The sequence below is a fragment of the Mytilus galloprovincialis genome, chromosome 3, assembly GCF_965363235.1.
Source record: "Mytilus galloprovincialis chromosome 3, xbMytGall1.hap1.1, whole genome shotgun sequence".
Lineage (NCBI taxonomy): Eukaryota > Metazoa > Mollusca > Bivalvia > Mytilida > Mytilidae > Mytilus > Mytilus galloprovincialis.
This window is the reverse complement of record NC_134840.1, coordinates 59,892,779-59,906,131: the sequence shown is the minus strand read 5'-3', so window position 1 is coordinate 59,906,131 and position 13,353 is coordinate 59,892,779. Positions and strand designations below refer to the sequence as shown.

The window sequence follows — 13,353 nt, the reverse complement described above, 5'->3', positions numbered from 1 at the left end:
AAAAACATGTTCAATGTGTTAATTTGTATATCAAAATGCCTTTAACAGGAAAATCATAAATCGTTGAATAAAATTATTATTTTATGGAAACGTGCTGAATTGTTGAAAAAAAATATTCCAAGTATACAGTATAAACTCTAATATATTCAAATTCCAGTTGGATTTGGAAACTTTAAAATTTTTACAATGTCAATGTGAGTGATGCTGATGCCTCGGAAATAGTCCCTACTTCTTTGTTTATGGTATTGTATGTATAACCTTTAACCGCTGATCTATTATTATGTAAACTCAAAGTTGATCAACCTTTATGTTTTGAAGTCATTTTATAGATTAAATGATTTAAAACTTGGCTACGAAGGTATTACAGAATGACGTCTAAATAGAGGGCTGTCTTCTTAAGGTAAGAATATATTTAAATGTTAACAAAGGTTGAAATAAAATTTTAAAACTTTAAGATCCACAATTTGTGTTCCGTAAAGAAAGTCAGATAAGGTTAATAAAGACATTGTGCTAAATAAGTAATGTAATTAGTCAACAAATAAATATGGGCTGACCGCTAACAATCTTTTTAACCCATGCAAACTTTTTTCATATTTCAAGTGAGAATCTCGTAAGCAATGGTCTTTGAATGTTACTTTTCATGTTTGTCTACCTTTTGCTAATTGTAGCGAACCAATGAATATGATGTCTCAGGTCAGGTTGGGTTGAACGTTAGCGATCATGTTTAACTCTAAGACATTGTGTATACCTCAAGTAAGGTGCCCGTTAATAATTTTCGTTGGATGCTATGTTTCATGTTTGTCTTTCGTTTGCTAATTTAGGCGAACAAATGAATATGCTGTCCCAGGTTAGGTTGGGTTTGTCGTTTTAAAACGATCATGTTGAACCCTGCGATTTTTTATCTTAAGTAAGGTGCTCGTTACTATTTGTCGTTGTATGCTACTTGTCATGTTTGTCTTTCGATTGCTAATTTGAGCGAACAAATGAATATGATGTCTAAGGTTAGGTTGCGTTGATCGTTAGCGATCATGTTTAACTCTGAGACATTGTGTATACCCCAAGTAAGGTGCCCGTTAGTAATTGTCGTTGTATGCTTCTTGTCATGTTTGTTTTCCTTTTGCTAAATGAATATGCTGTCCCATGTTAGGGTGGTTGATCGTTAATGATCCGTGCAGTAGTACCATATAGTTGTTCCGATTCTAGTATTTTGGGTCTTTGTTTGGGAGGGGATGTCTCATATTGGCTCAAAGTTAGTATCAATCAAATAATATAATGAGTATACGAAATTTCAAAATAACGAAAAAATGAGAAACGAACGTTCATTCGAGATTACACATTCATACCATAATTCAATTAAGCATATCGTCAGAGACAAATGCCATTATGTTTCTTTGATAGATATCATATTGATCTTTTATCAACATCCACCATCAATCGATTTATACGGTAAAGATATATCTGAAAAAATTCCTAATATAAATAGTTCATCCAGAGACGTATATATGTTTATATATCTGATCCATCTTAACGAAACATTTACAAACCAAGAGAAACATCACAGCTACGGTACCTAATGAAAACTATTTTCCTTAACAATTAATATAGAAAGATATTACATATTAGAATGTAGCAGGTGTTCTTCCGGTGTCATAGGTCAACAACATTATAAGGTAAATATTTTCCGTTTGATTAGTATATTATTGAATTTATTGGTGATAATAGGTACATTCATTCAGATTAAGCCAATATATTCGATTTACCGAACGTATTCTTTATTATTGATGATGTGTTGCACTGTGTTTGTGTTTTTTTAAAGTAACCTATTATATGTTGTAAGGTATGTTATGATTAATCTTGTCTTCTCTAATAACAATATTTATTTCTTCTTTTTCTATTTCTTCGGGTGTTTCAATAGTTAAAATTGTTTTAAATAAAGTCAAAACACTAATATACGTTAACTTATAATTTTATATGAAAAGTTTGAAGTGTTTAGTCGTTTAACTTAATTTGTTTATTTATTTTTTGTTTGTTAAATCTAGTTTGTGTTTATTGTTGTCTCAGTATTGAACGAGGTGTTTCAATGTTTTGATTGGCTTAACTCTTTCGCTTCGAATCCATGCACCGTTTCAATCTTTATTACTTATCAAATTATAAAAATAATATCTTACTTTTTGATAAATTGTAAACATAAAATACCTTAATACCATATTATAATAACATTCGGTATCCACCTCCCTTTTTCGCATATGCAGGTTGTCAGTACACTGTCTTTGAACTTTGTCGGATAGTTGTCTCATTAATAATCATACCACATCTCCTTTTTTTTAATAAAGTAATTTTCATACAATCGATTATGTATTAATTTGTTTATCATGTATATCACTCCGACGTACTGCCTTGACATTTTGAACTTCAGTTATAAATGAGACAATTACTGGTCAACTACGTCAAATGTATACATGTATGATGGGTCAAAAGCGGTAACATATGAAATGCAAAACACGGTGCTTCTGTGAAGGACGATATTTAACCTTAGCGGATGAATATTTGGAACGTTTTTTTCTTTATCATAAGTTAGCTAACCTTGATGTGCTGTTTGTAGTTAAAAATAAATCATATCTACGGTAGTAAGTGGTAATGATAACAGCAACAAAGCATGCATACATGTAATGTCATCACCTGCTATGAATTAGCATTATCTGTCTGTTGTAAACAAATATTAATCAAGCTTTCTTAAAGCATATTACTCTTCATATGGAAGCTAGGTAAAAACATTATACGTCTGTATATTTTAAAAGAGTAACATTATCAACAAAGACACGTTGTATGAACTATTGTCTTTTTATATAATCACTCGCAAATATTAACAAAAATAAACCATAAGCCTGCATGACAACAACCTGGATTGCCCTCTCTATAGGTCTGACGCTTGCCACTTATGAAAAATACATATCTAGACAACAACTGGCTACTCAAACATATCAGTTGATTACATCCCTTTACTCTTAAAACCCACTACCATATTTATATAATAGTTCTTGTAAAACTGTTCATTATCGTGATATATGGACTGCCCACAGGACGGTGGTATTGACTAAGATAGTGATAATGACTGAGCCGAAGGCGAGGTCATTATCGCTGTCGCGTTCAATACCACTGTCCTACGGGCAGTCCATGTATCACAATAATGACCAGTTTCTCAAGAACTATTATGTTTATTTCATTGAGAAACCATGTTTTGGCAAATTCGCATAATTTCAAAACGCCTAAAGCAAACTCGATTAGTTGTATATTTTTTATGGCAAAGAGTGAAGACCAGTCGTAGTAATACTGCCATTAATTTTAGTTCAATTTTTCAGTATATATAAATACTTAATCAAGTTCTGTATAATGTTATAATTAACGAAAACATATAATAAACAATTCAACAACTTAAATATAGTATTGAAAACAGGAAAATGTTTTATTTAAGGGACATCTCTCTTCTAAACAGAGAAACCACGCCCCACCGGTCATTAACAGAGAAACCACGCCCCAACGGTAATTATCAGACGTAAACTACGCCCCAACGGTCATTTTCAGACGGAAACCACGCCCCAACGGTCATTATCATGTCAAAGTTGGTTAACGACCGGTTTTCTGGTCCGTTTTGTTCTGTTAATGACCAATTGAATTTAATATTAAAGATTATGAATGTCATGTGGCCCCTTTTTATCCAATAATAAAAGCTTATTCTTAACCGATATGAAATAATAAAAAATATTCTCTAATAAAAATAATGATGCTTTCAATAATATTAACTCACAAGTCCTAAAAACACAAGTCAATACTCTTACAGTTCGCCAACTAAATAATCAAAAGTCCTATAGAATCATTTTTATATTTTACATCTCACTGCTTTAGATTATGTATTACCCATCTTTCAACTCGCAAGCTATTTTATTTGTATTTTTTTTATAATTCTATTCGAACAATTGTCTTGTCATTTTATCGCCCATATGTTCGTTGTACGCATTATGAAATTTTGACATGTTTTTTTTTTATGTTCCTTGCGTCGTACTTGCCATTTAATGTGACTGAAAAGTCTAGAGACGAGACTTTAGAGAAAAGACTGACCCTTTCGACACACCTTGTCTCGCTACGTTTGAAGTTCTTTTGCTACCGATTCTCCCCACCACATTCATATAGAAATAAAGAGATTTGGTATGATTTAAAGAAAACTATCAACAAGAGATCTACGCAATAAAGGTCCCTGTATTGCCTTCAACAATAAGAAACATCCATATATATATATATAACTGAATTGGCAGCAATATAAGGCGCAGACATAAAAAAAAAAAAAAAAAAAAAAAAAAAAAGAAAAAAGAAAACAATTTAAAGGAGAAAACCAGTGGGCAAAAAGTAAAGCGAATAGAAAATAAGGGTCAAAAAGTGTGAATAATAGAATAAAATGGCATAAAAATGGCATAAAAAATTAAAGAATACAGAAATGAAGTTCTTCCCATCCAGACCCTCCATCAAATGCTCTTTTGTAGGCTGCAATTTTATGCTCATGTTGGAAGAGCTAGAGTTGTGGTGTACTGTCTTTTTTTAACCTTATCTTTATCCTCTTTCATTTAAGGTGCCACACAATGAGAGATGTTGACGAGGGACACGCTTGGTTGTGTTTAATTGGAGCTATTGGAGCACAGTTTCTAAATGGAGCCATGACTTATGGTTCGGGGATAATTCACGTCGGTCTCCTAGATTATTTCAAAGAAGATGTGGCAAAAACAGCTTTAATAGGATCTCTTTTTGCAAATATACTATGCTTACTTGGTACGAATATAGTTTACTTCAAAAATTGTATTCCTACTCGATTTAATGTACTTTATGCGCAAAGATAGTTGACATATAGCAATACTATTTTTCGCATTTGTACATCTAAATTGAAAGAAAATAACTACTAAATATCTCATTTATAATATCAAGAATTCTTACAATGAATGGTTTACTTTTCTTTCAAAATTTATAATAATTTATTATACTTTTAAGATGTATGAAAAACATAAGATAAACTTAAAATGTTCGACAAAAGGTGATTAATATTTATATATAAAATTTCACTAGTAAAAATCACGAAATGATTATGTAATGAGCTCTAAACATAAGTATGCAGACACTTTTAATAAGAAAGTATAAAGTTCATCCGTTTCTTATGAAAAATGAGGTAATTTATCGTTTTCACAACTCCTTTGTAAAGATATTTTCAAAAGATTCATTTTCAATGATATCTCTTCCGAGTCTGGCTGGCGTATATATAAACCACCTCTCCCTTTATTCAATTTGATACACACATATGTTTTCCATTTTCCTCTTTTAAAAGCCGTTATGCAGTTTATATAGACAATAACTGTTTAGTGTCTTTAAATATCAGCTGTATTTGTACGAGGCTAGGAAACAAGGTGTATGCGAGCTTTTAGCGAGCTACTACACCTGTTTCGAGCCGAGTACAAATACAGCTGATATCTAAAGACACTAAACAGTTATTGTCTTTATCCTGCAATTAGTTCTGTATATTGTTTGTGTTTTGAAAGACACAAAAACTAACATATTTAGCATTTATTTTCGATTTGTAATCCCTTGAGGCCCGCGTAGTAATATATAAATCACACATTACGCTGAAGACGGGTTCGCAAAAAACAATCTCGAATGGTCAACAATTATACATCGCTCAAGGTGAATAATTATCTATTTTAACATAACAACTAATTTCAACAGTAAAAACAAATAACAAAACATTGTCAAATTTGAAACAGAAGTGTACGAGTTGTCCTACGCTTCAGACTTGACATTCACTAAACATGCATGCTGAAATTGACATGGGTGATTTTGTAACACAATCATACACATTCAAGTTTTGAAATCGACAACTGGAATACATATTCTGAGGTCACACAGGTTCAAACAATACTCAGTCCGGCAGTGGGCGGAGCTTTAAAGCGATATCTGTATAGTATACAGATACAGCATAGCGATATCTGTAGGGCTGTATCTGTATAGTAGGACACCCAATTGCAGGATAAATATATATTATTTAAGAAGATATGTTGACTACTAAATGTAGGGTTTTTTTTTTGTTTGGGTGTCCACAACTGTTAATCTGGTGTACGTTTAATTTCGTTAATTCCAACACGGACCGTAGTCTTATATTTGTTCCTTTTTAATTAAGGGGTTTTATTTTGAACTATATATATAGAAATGCATTCAGGACTAAGTGATTATTACGAAAATAAGGAGATGTGATAGAATGAAATTCAAAACAGTGTGGCTGTGGCCATTGATTGACACATTAAATTCATCCATTGACTGGGACAATTTACGTGAACGTTTGTCTGTAACGACCACTGTTCACGACGTACCTACGATAGACATTTAAACTGTGGGGTCACCAAAGGTTTCTTAACGCCTTTAATTATAAAATAATTCGAAAAATTAATCAGGAATAACCTTTATGTTTTGATTTATATAATTGATATAAATAAAAAAACATCGTGTTATTTCTGATTAATTTTTCGAATTACTTTATTAAGGTGTTGAGAACCTTTGGTGACCCCATAGTTTAAGTGTCTTTAAAAAGTACATAATGAGCAGTGGTCGTTACATACAAACGTTCACCTAAATTGTCCCAGTCAATGGATGAATTTAATGTGTCAATCAATGGCCACAGCCACACTGTTTTGAATTTCATTCTATGTTTTTACAATGATACAATATGTTCATAAAAAACAAAGATATGAACAATAACATGTTATCGTATGAATGAGCAAACCCATACCGTAAATATTTTTGTTGCAGTTTCTAGAAGTTTGTAAATATTGTTACTTTGTCAAAAAGCAAATACAAATTTATGATTTCAGGGCCACTTGCAAGTATAGCTATCAATTTGACAAGCTGTAGAGTTTCTATAATGATTGGCAGTTCTTTAATCATCATAGGATTTGGTGCCAGTTTCTTTGCCAAAAATTTGAATGTATTATTAGTAACCTACGGCATCATTGCAGGTAAAGCTTAAATGTATTTATCTGCCCAGTATGCATATATAATTGATTAACAGAGTAAAGAGTGCATTTTCTTTTCATATTTTTTTTTTCATTTCAGTTTAGATTTTTAAAGTTGTCTATTAGGTGCTAATTATTTCTCATTTACATTTAAATTTCAGTGCATGTCAAACTACTTGATTGAAACAGAAACTAGTCAATATTGAACAAAATTACAATTATAGTACACGTGTTTCGTTATTTCGATCGTCATATCGAATTTTAAAGAATATTACATTTATTTTGTAAGTGTTTCGTTATTTTGGATATTATATTGAATACTGAGACAACAGCTCATTTACAGAATATGCATTGCGATCAATCTGTGAGGTTTCGTCTCCTGTTATATACTTTTGAATTAAGGCATAATAATAAAACAGTTAAGAATTTTATTTCATTTCTCTGTGCATTATTAGTTAAAGAGAAACAAGAGAGATTTCAAACCACCAAACGTGTATTGACGGAAGAACTGTTGTCAATAATTGCTAACATTCACTTCATTTAAGGTGTCAGACCACCAATTACTCCCTCCAGTTTAGAACGTAAATGTAGGAGTCCTACTCAGACACAAAATAGTCCTTAAGGTGTCATTGTTAACTTAAACTAACCTACAAATTTGCAGAAATGTAACTTTTGGTGAAAGAGAAATATATTTAGACCATTTAGAGCCAAAATTTACGTGTATATGAGTTTGCATTAAAAAACAATCAGGATTAATGCGCCCCATAGTATACTAGTTTAAGATTTCCAGAAAAATTATAGAGTTATATTTGTAGTACCAGATGAGTTCCTAAGATCAGATTTTTTTTATAAGTGTTTAAAGTAGGTTGAAAATTGGCCTGTATAAAGGTGGTACGTGTACAATTCATGATATTTCTGGTTACTATGAAGTTAAACTTAAGGTAAAATATTTAGAAAGCTGTAAAAATTGCTTAAATTTGGTTGCATAGATAGGATTTTTAATTGGTGGTCTGACACCTTAAACTTTTGTAGATAGTTGTGTTAATGGTCATTGTTTATAGAAACCGTTATAAATGACATCTTCTAAGTGACAGATTGATAGCTGTCAATATCAACACATATGCTGTTAAAAGAATCGATTAAATACTCCCACAAAAATCTTTATTTTGTCTTTCAAATGATATAAGTTTCTCACGAACATCAAACTATTGAATTACTCTGGTGGTGTATACGCTCGCAGAAAAGTAGTTCTTGAGTAGAGCAAGTATCTTGTGATACAAATCCTTGAGTAGAGGCATCTAACAATACGAATCAATAAATTGAATTATTCTTTATTAGAAGCATTACAGTGGGCCCAAGACCACAATTAATGACCCCGCTTTTCGTTGTCTACGAATATAGTTCCTTTTAATTAGAGTGTATTTTTCCTTATTTTTTTTTCTTTCCCTTCCTCACTCATTTCTTAGATTTTTTGGGGTGGAAATGAAAGAAGAGAGGTGAAATAAATTTTTGGATGTTGTATTTAAACTGATTTTGATATGGAATGAGTGATTAGGCCAAGTGCAAAAAGGTCATATTTACAGTTTTCGGAACATCTCTTGACTTGTCAATAGGGGTATGGATGTGTATTGGCTAAATTTGTAAAAGTGATTGTTTCAATCTTTCTGAATTTTGGATATATATTTGGACTAGGGCTATACATTACACACACAAAAAATTTGACAAAAGTGCATGGTGCAATTTTTTTAATGATACAAAACGTTATAAAGAACTGATAGAGGAATTAATTGTGGTCTGTGGCCAGTGTACGGATCGATTTTCAAGAATTTTGAGAATTACTACTCAAATACTCTATTTTAAGAGGGTAGTACAATAAGCAACAATGAAGCTAATATTCCATGTGCAGTTTTTGAAATAAAATGGTTCAATCATATTATTTTATTGGAATATCGTATGGATAAACTGAAGAATACACTACATAAAGATAACTATTCAAGTTGAAATATTAAAGAATATTAACTCAAAAAAGTAAAACAAAACAAATAAGAAATTGATTACATCCACTTCATTTGATCTTTGGTCTCTTGTGGAGAGTTGTCTCTTTGGCAATCATACCACATCTCCTTATTTTTATATAAATGAACAATTGTTGGTCCATATTAAAAAAAAAATATACCTATCTAAAAAAAAAGCAAGTTCTAATCACTGCAGAATATAAACACCTAAGAAGGTTGCATGCTGAAGCGAAAAAATATGCATTCTCCTGATATTCCTATGTCATAATGCATTTAGTGATTTAAAAACGGTTTAGAATAAATCAATTAATTCATCTCGAAATCTACCATTTAACTTTGTGCAGTTATTCCCAATGACTCCGATTGTCTTCTTTTGCATTGACGGAAGATGTCATGACATGATGAGTTTAAAAGTGACGTTCTATATCGCATTGCCTTAGAAAAAAAACTCTTCATAAATTGCCAATCTTGATTTTTTTTTTATCAATTGTAGGTACTGGCTTTTCATTTACTGTTACAACATCGATAGTGATTCTAGGATATGCATTTGAAAAATACAGAAGTGCGACTGTTGGTTTAAGTATGGCGTTTGCTGGTGCCGGAATGTTTGTATGTGGACCGTTAATCCAGTCTCTTATCGACCATTATTCTGTACTTGGAGCTTTCCTTCTCCTTGGTGGAATTGCGAGTAACTTTTTTGTATGTGGTGCTTTGATGAAGCCATCTGGACTTGAGGAATGGCATGCATATTTCTTAAAACAAAATAAGCAGAAAGCAGGTGCAAGTAGTATTTTGAAAAGGTTTCTTCATTTTGGAGTTTTTAAAAATGTATCATTTGTATTTATACTATTAGGTGCTATATTTGTAGGACTTCCATATAGTCTAGTACTTTTACATTTACCAAATTACTCTGTGACTGAAGGTTATACACATGAGGATGGTGCCTTTCTTATGGCCATGATAGGACTTGGTAGCACAGTGAATCGAATACTTGTCGGTATTGCCAGCGGAGACGGTGGACTTGATGTTTTATTGTTATATTTTGGATCACTTGGTTTAACCGGTGCCAGCACTTTGATATTTCCGTTGTTTTCTGGATATTATATCGGTCAGTGTATTTATTCTTTTATATTTGGATTATACAGTGGTGCTTTCTGTGCCCTGACGAACCCTATATGTTTTGAAATGGTAGGATTAGATAATCTTCCTACCGCCATAGGACTTTATTTCTGTGCCATTGGTGTAGGTGGATTAATTGGACCCCCATTAGCAGGTATTTATACAAAATCATAATTATGGCTATTTATCAAAATGCATATACCCATGGTTTTAAAAGATAAGTTCATAAATACAATATCTAACCTACTTAAATGAAACTTTTCACATAAATAAATTGACATTATCATTCTTGAGAACTTTTATTGAACTCTACCCTTTTCAAACCAATAGATAAATTGGACCGTGAAATTATGTATAGTTATTTTAAGCTACTTAACCTGTCATCTTCCTGGTGTCTACTGTTGTGAGAATATTTCCACATATTTTTTATACTTCAGTGCATCCCCTTCTGATTTATTTTATCTTAGCTGTAATAACTGAAGTTCAAAGTAGACCTATAGCTGTTTATATTGAGAAACCATAGAGTGTGTGTTGATGTGTACTGAAAACAGCGTCTATATATATTTTTGTATATTTGTTTCTATTAGGTATAATAATTGATAATGGTGGTACATATGAGCACAGTTTTTATATCTCAGGTAATAGAAATAAAAATGTTGTAGCAATTCACACAAGGTTCTCCATAATGATTCAAACATCTTCAGATACGCTTAAAACCAGAAGTTGAATTGTCATCTCCACACAATATACATAGCAGAATAATAAAAAGAACACGCCGAAAGGTGACCTATAGTTGTTAATGTCTGTGTCATTTTAGTCTCTTGTGGACAGTTGTCTCATTGGCAATCATACCACATCTTCTTTTTATATATAATGAATAGAAAAAAAACAAAAAATAAAAAAAGAAGTTATAAAGGAGTTCACCAAACGGTTTGATAAAGGTTAGAACATTATATTATTGAAGAGAAAAGAAAAATAACTAAAATACCGAACTCAAAACGGAAAGTTCCTTATCAAACGGTAAAATCAAAAGCTCAAACACACCAAACGAATGGAAAAAAAAACTGTCATATTCCTCGCTTGGTAAAGACATTTCCTTATGCGGAACATATGAAAGACCGGTGTTTCTGTATAAACAAATCATTTCAAAAAAATTGTTCGTAGATAATACTTCTAAAGCAATGTTTTTTCTATCTACATAAGCTCATAGTGCTTGTACTTTGTGTTGGTGTGGTTTTCTTTAATACTTTCTACGAATAATCTTTTAAATTTTATATTTTAGGTGCATCCTTTATATTAGCAGCACTTTTGACACTAATGGCCACAATAAATAAGCCAAACATTCCAACAAACCTTATACAGAATGGAAATATCTCATTGAGCATAGATTCCAATGTTGGAGAGTCAGCAGCGCCCGCCATGCAAGGTTCGGGCTTCCTTAAAGGCTCTGGATTCTTCCGCGGATCCGGATTCATGACAGCACCAGAAATATTTGGTGGTTCAATATCACTGCGCGGATCTGGGTTTCTTTCACTAAGTCAATTTTCAGATTCTAAAGATAACATTAGACAAGCAAAAGTAGTGGAAATAACCCCTCTAACAGAGTAACTTGGTTGGTTAAATGTTGGCCAGGAAATAATAAGAAATAGACCGATATAGTATACACCGCAAATTGAAAAGTTTGTGTTAATAATAAGGTTCAGTTGTATTTATTCAAGACTTCAAGACGAAAATGCGCATTGTCAATGAAGCAACTTTGCTGTGATTGCCAAAAAGTCAAAGGAGAAAATATACAGATGACCTCACTGTCTTAAATGACTACTAAAGACTTAGCATATGGTAACATTTTAAAAAGGCTTCTGGAACGCATTCAACAGACCATTAATCAAAATATTAAACCGAATAAAATGGCTGTCGTCATTAACTCGCTCGTCTTCCTCTTGAAAGGGTAGCAGGTTGTTACTAAGAGAAAACAAGGCAATTGTTATTTAATTTTTTATACTGCATGTTTTGTTAATAATGTTATCCATAAAAAAATAATCAACTTCTTCTTTTGTGGGCAGTACTGATATTCCAAAAAGTTTAATTTTCAGATTCTAAAGATAACACTATACAAGCAAAAGTAGTGGAAATAACCCCTCTGACATTCCAAAAAGTTTTATTATTTGTTATATAAAAACTTTGAGTTTGCATATTGTCACAGGAAGTGATTTGACACCTTGTTGGAATATATAAAAATACAATTATAGTATGACTTAGGAATAGAAATATTCATGACTATCTGGTAAACTCTCGTCCGACAATACTAGTGCAGACTGGGTGTTGTGTTTAGCTCCTGGAGATAGAAACAAGGAAACACTTTCAGTCGCATAAATTCAGGCAACAAAAGTTGACCGATGTTTATATTTCACAAATCAATTGCGCGAATAAAAATTAATAAATAAATACGGAGGGAATTGCACGAACTCCAAATTGAGCGAGTGGAGGTGCGTCGACAGTGTAAGTGTATATCAAAATGTCATATCGGGAGTAAAACTAAATTGGTAAAATCACAGATGGTAAAACTCTTAAAAAAAAACAACAAAAAATAACAAAAAAAAAAAAAACAAACTGAAACATTTCGCTAGCGAGTTGAGACACAACAAACATATCGTATCGGCCAAACGATTCGTGATAGTGACCAGAAAAACTTGCGTAGTGTCATTTTCTGTTGAAACAGTTTACATGTAAGCCCATTCTGTTGATAAGGTGTGAATGATGAGAACATTCACGCGTGTAATTGACTCGTTATAGATACCAGGATTGAAATTTTGTATTTGCGCCAGATGCGTGTTTCGTCCACATAAGACTCATCAGTAACGCTCGAATAAAAAAGAAGTCAAACCTTGAAAGCCAAATAAGTATGAAGTTGGAAGATCATTGAGGACTTATAATTCCTAAACGTTTTGCCAAATACACAACCATACACTCAGTAAATGCCAATATGCATGGCGCATAAACCGGGTAAATTAAAGACAACTGTTTGGCTGTTTGAAAATATGTGCTTAATGTGCTTAACTGTAACTTTACCGGTTTACTAATATTTCAAAGAGATACAAATCCAGGAAACTAACAAAAATGAGGGAATTGCATGAACTACAACAGGAGGCATATCACGTGATTTGACAGGGAAAGCGTTT

The 13,353-nt window shown here is 32.2% G+C and overlaps 1 protein-coding gene across 3 annotated transcripts; it reads left to right on the top strand.

Moving 5' to 3' along the window:
- Positions 1-1,559: 1,559 nt before the first annotated feature.
- LOC143068496 (monocarboxylate transporter 12-like) lies at positions 1,560-12,220 on the top strand. 3 transcript variants are annotated; one of them, XM_076242597.1, is made up of 6 exons: positions 1,560-1,670; positions 4,622-4,818; positions 6,900-7,043; positions 9,549-10,328; positions 10,762-10,812; positions 11,457-12,220. In XM_076242597.1, exons 2-6 carry the CDS (start codon positions 4,632-4,634, stop codon positions 11,780-11,782), a joined length of 1,488 nt encoding a protein of 495 aa, XP_076098712.1. In that variant the 5' UTR covers positions 1,560-1,670; positions 4,622-4,631; the 3' UTR covers positions 11,783-12,220. The 3 variants fall into 3 exon arrangements, with proteins under 3 accessions (XP_076098712.1, XP_076098711.1, XP_076098713.1); XM_076242596.1 differs by lacking the exon at positions 1,560-1,670 and adding an exon at positions 1,689-1,837; XM_076242598.1 differs by lacking the exons at positions 1,560-1,670; positions 10,762-10,812 and adding an exon at positions 1,689-1,837.
- Positions 12,221-13,353: the final 1,133 nt, after the last annotated feature.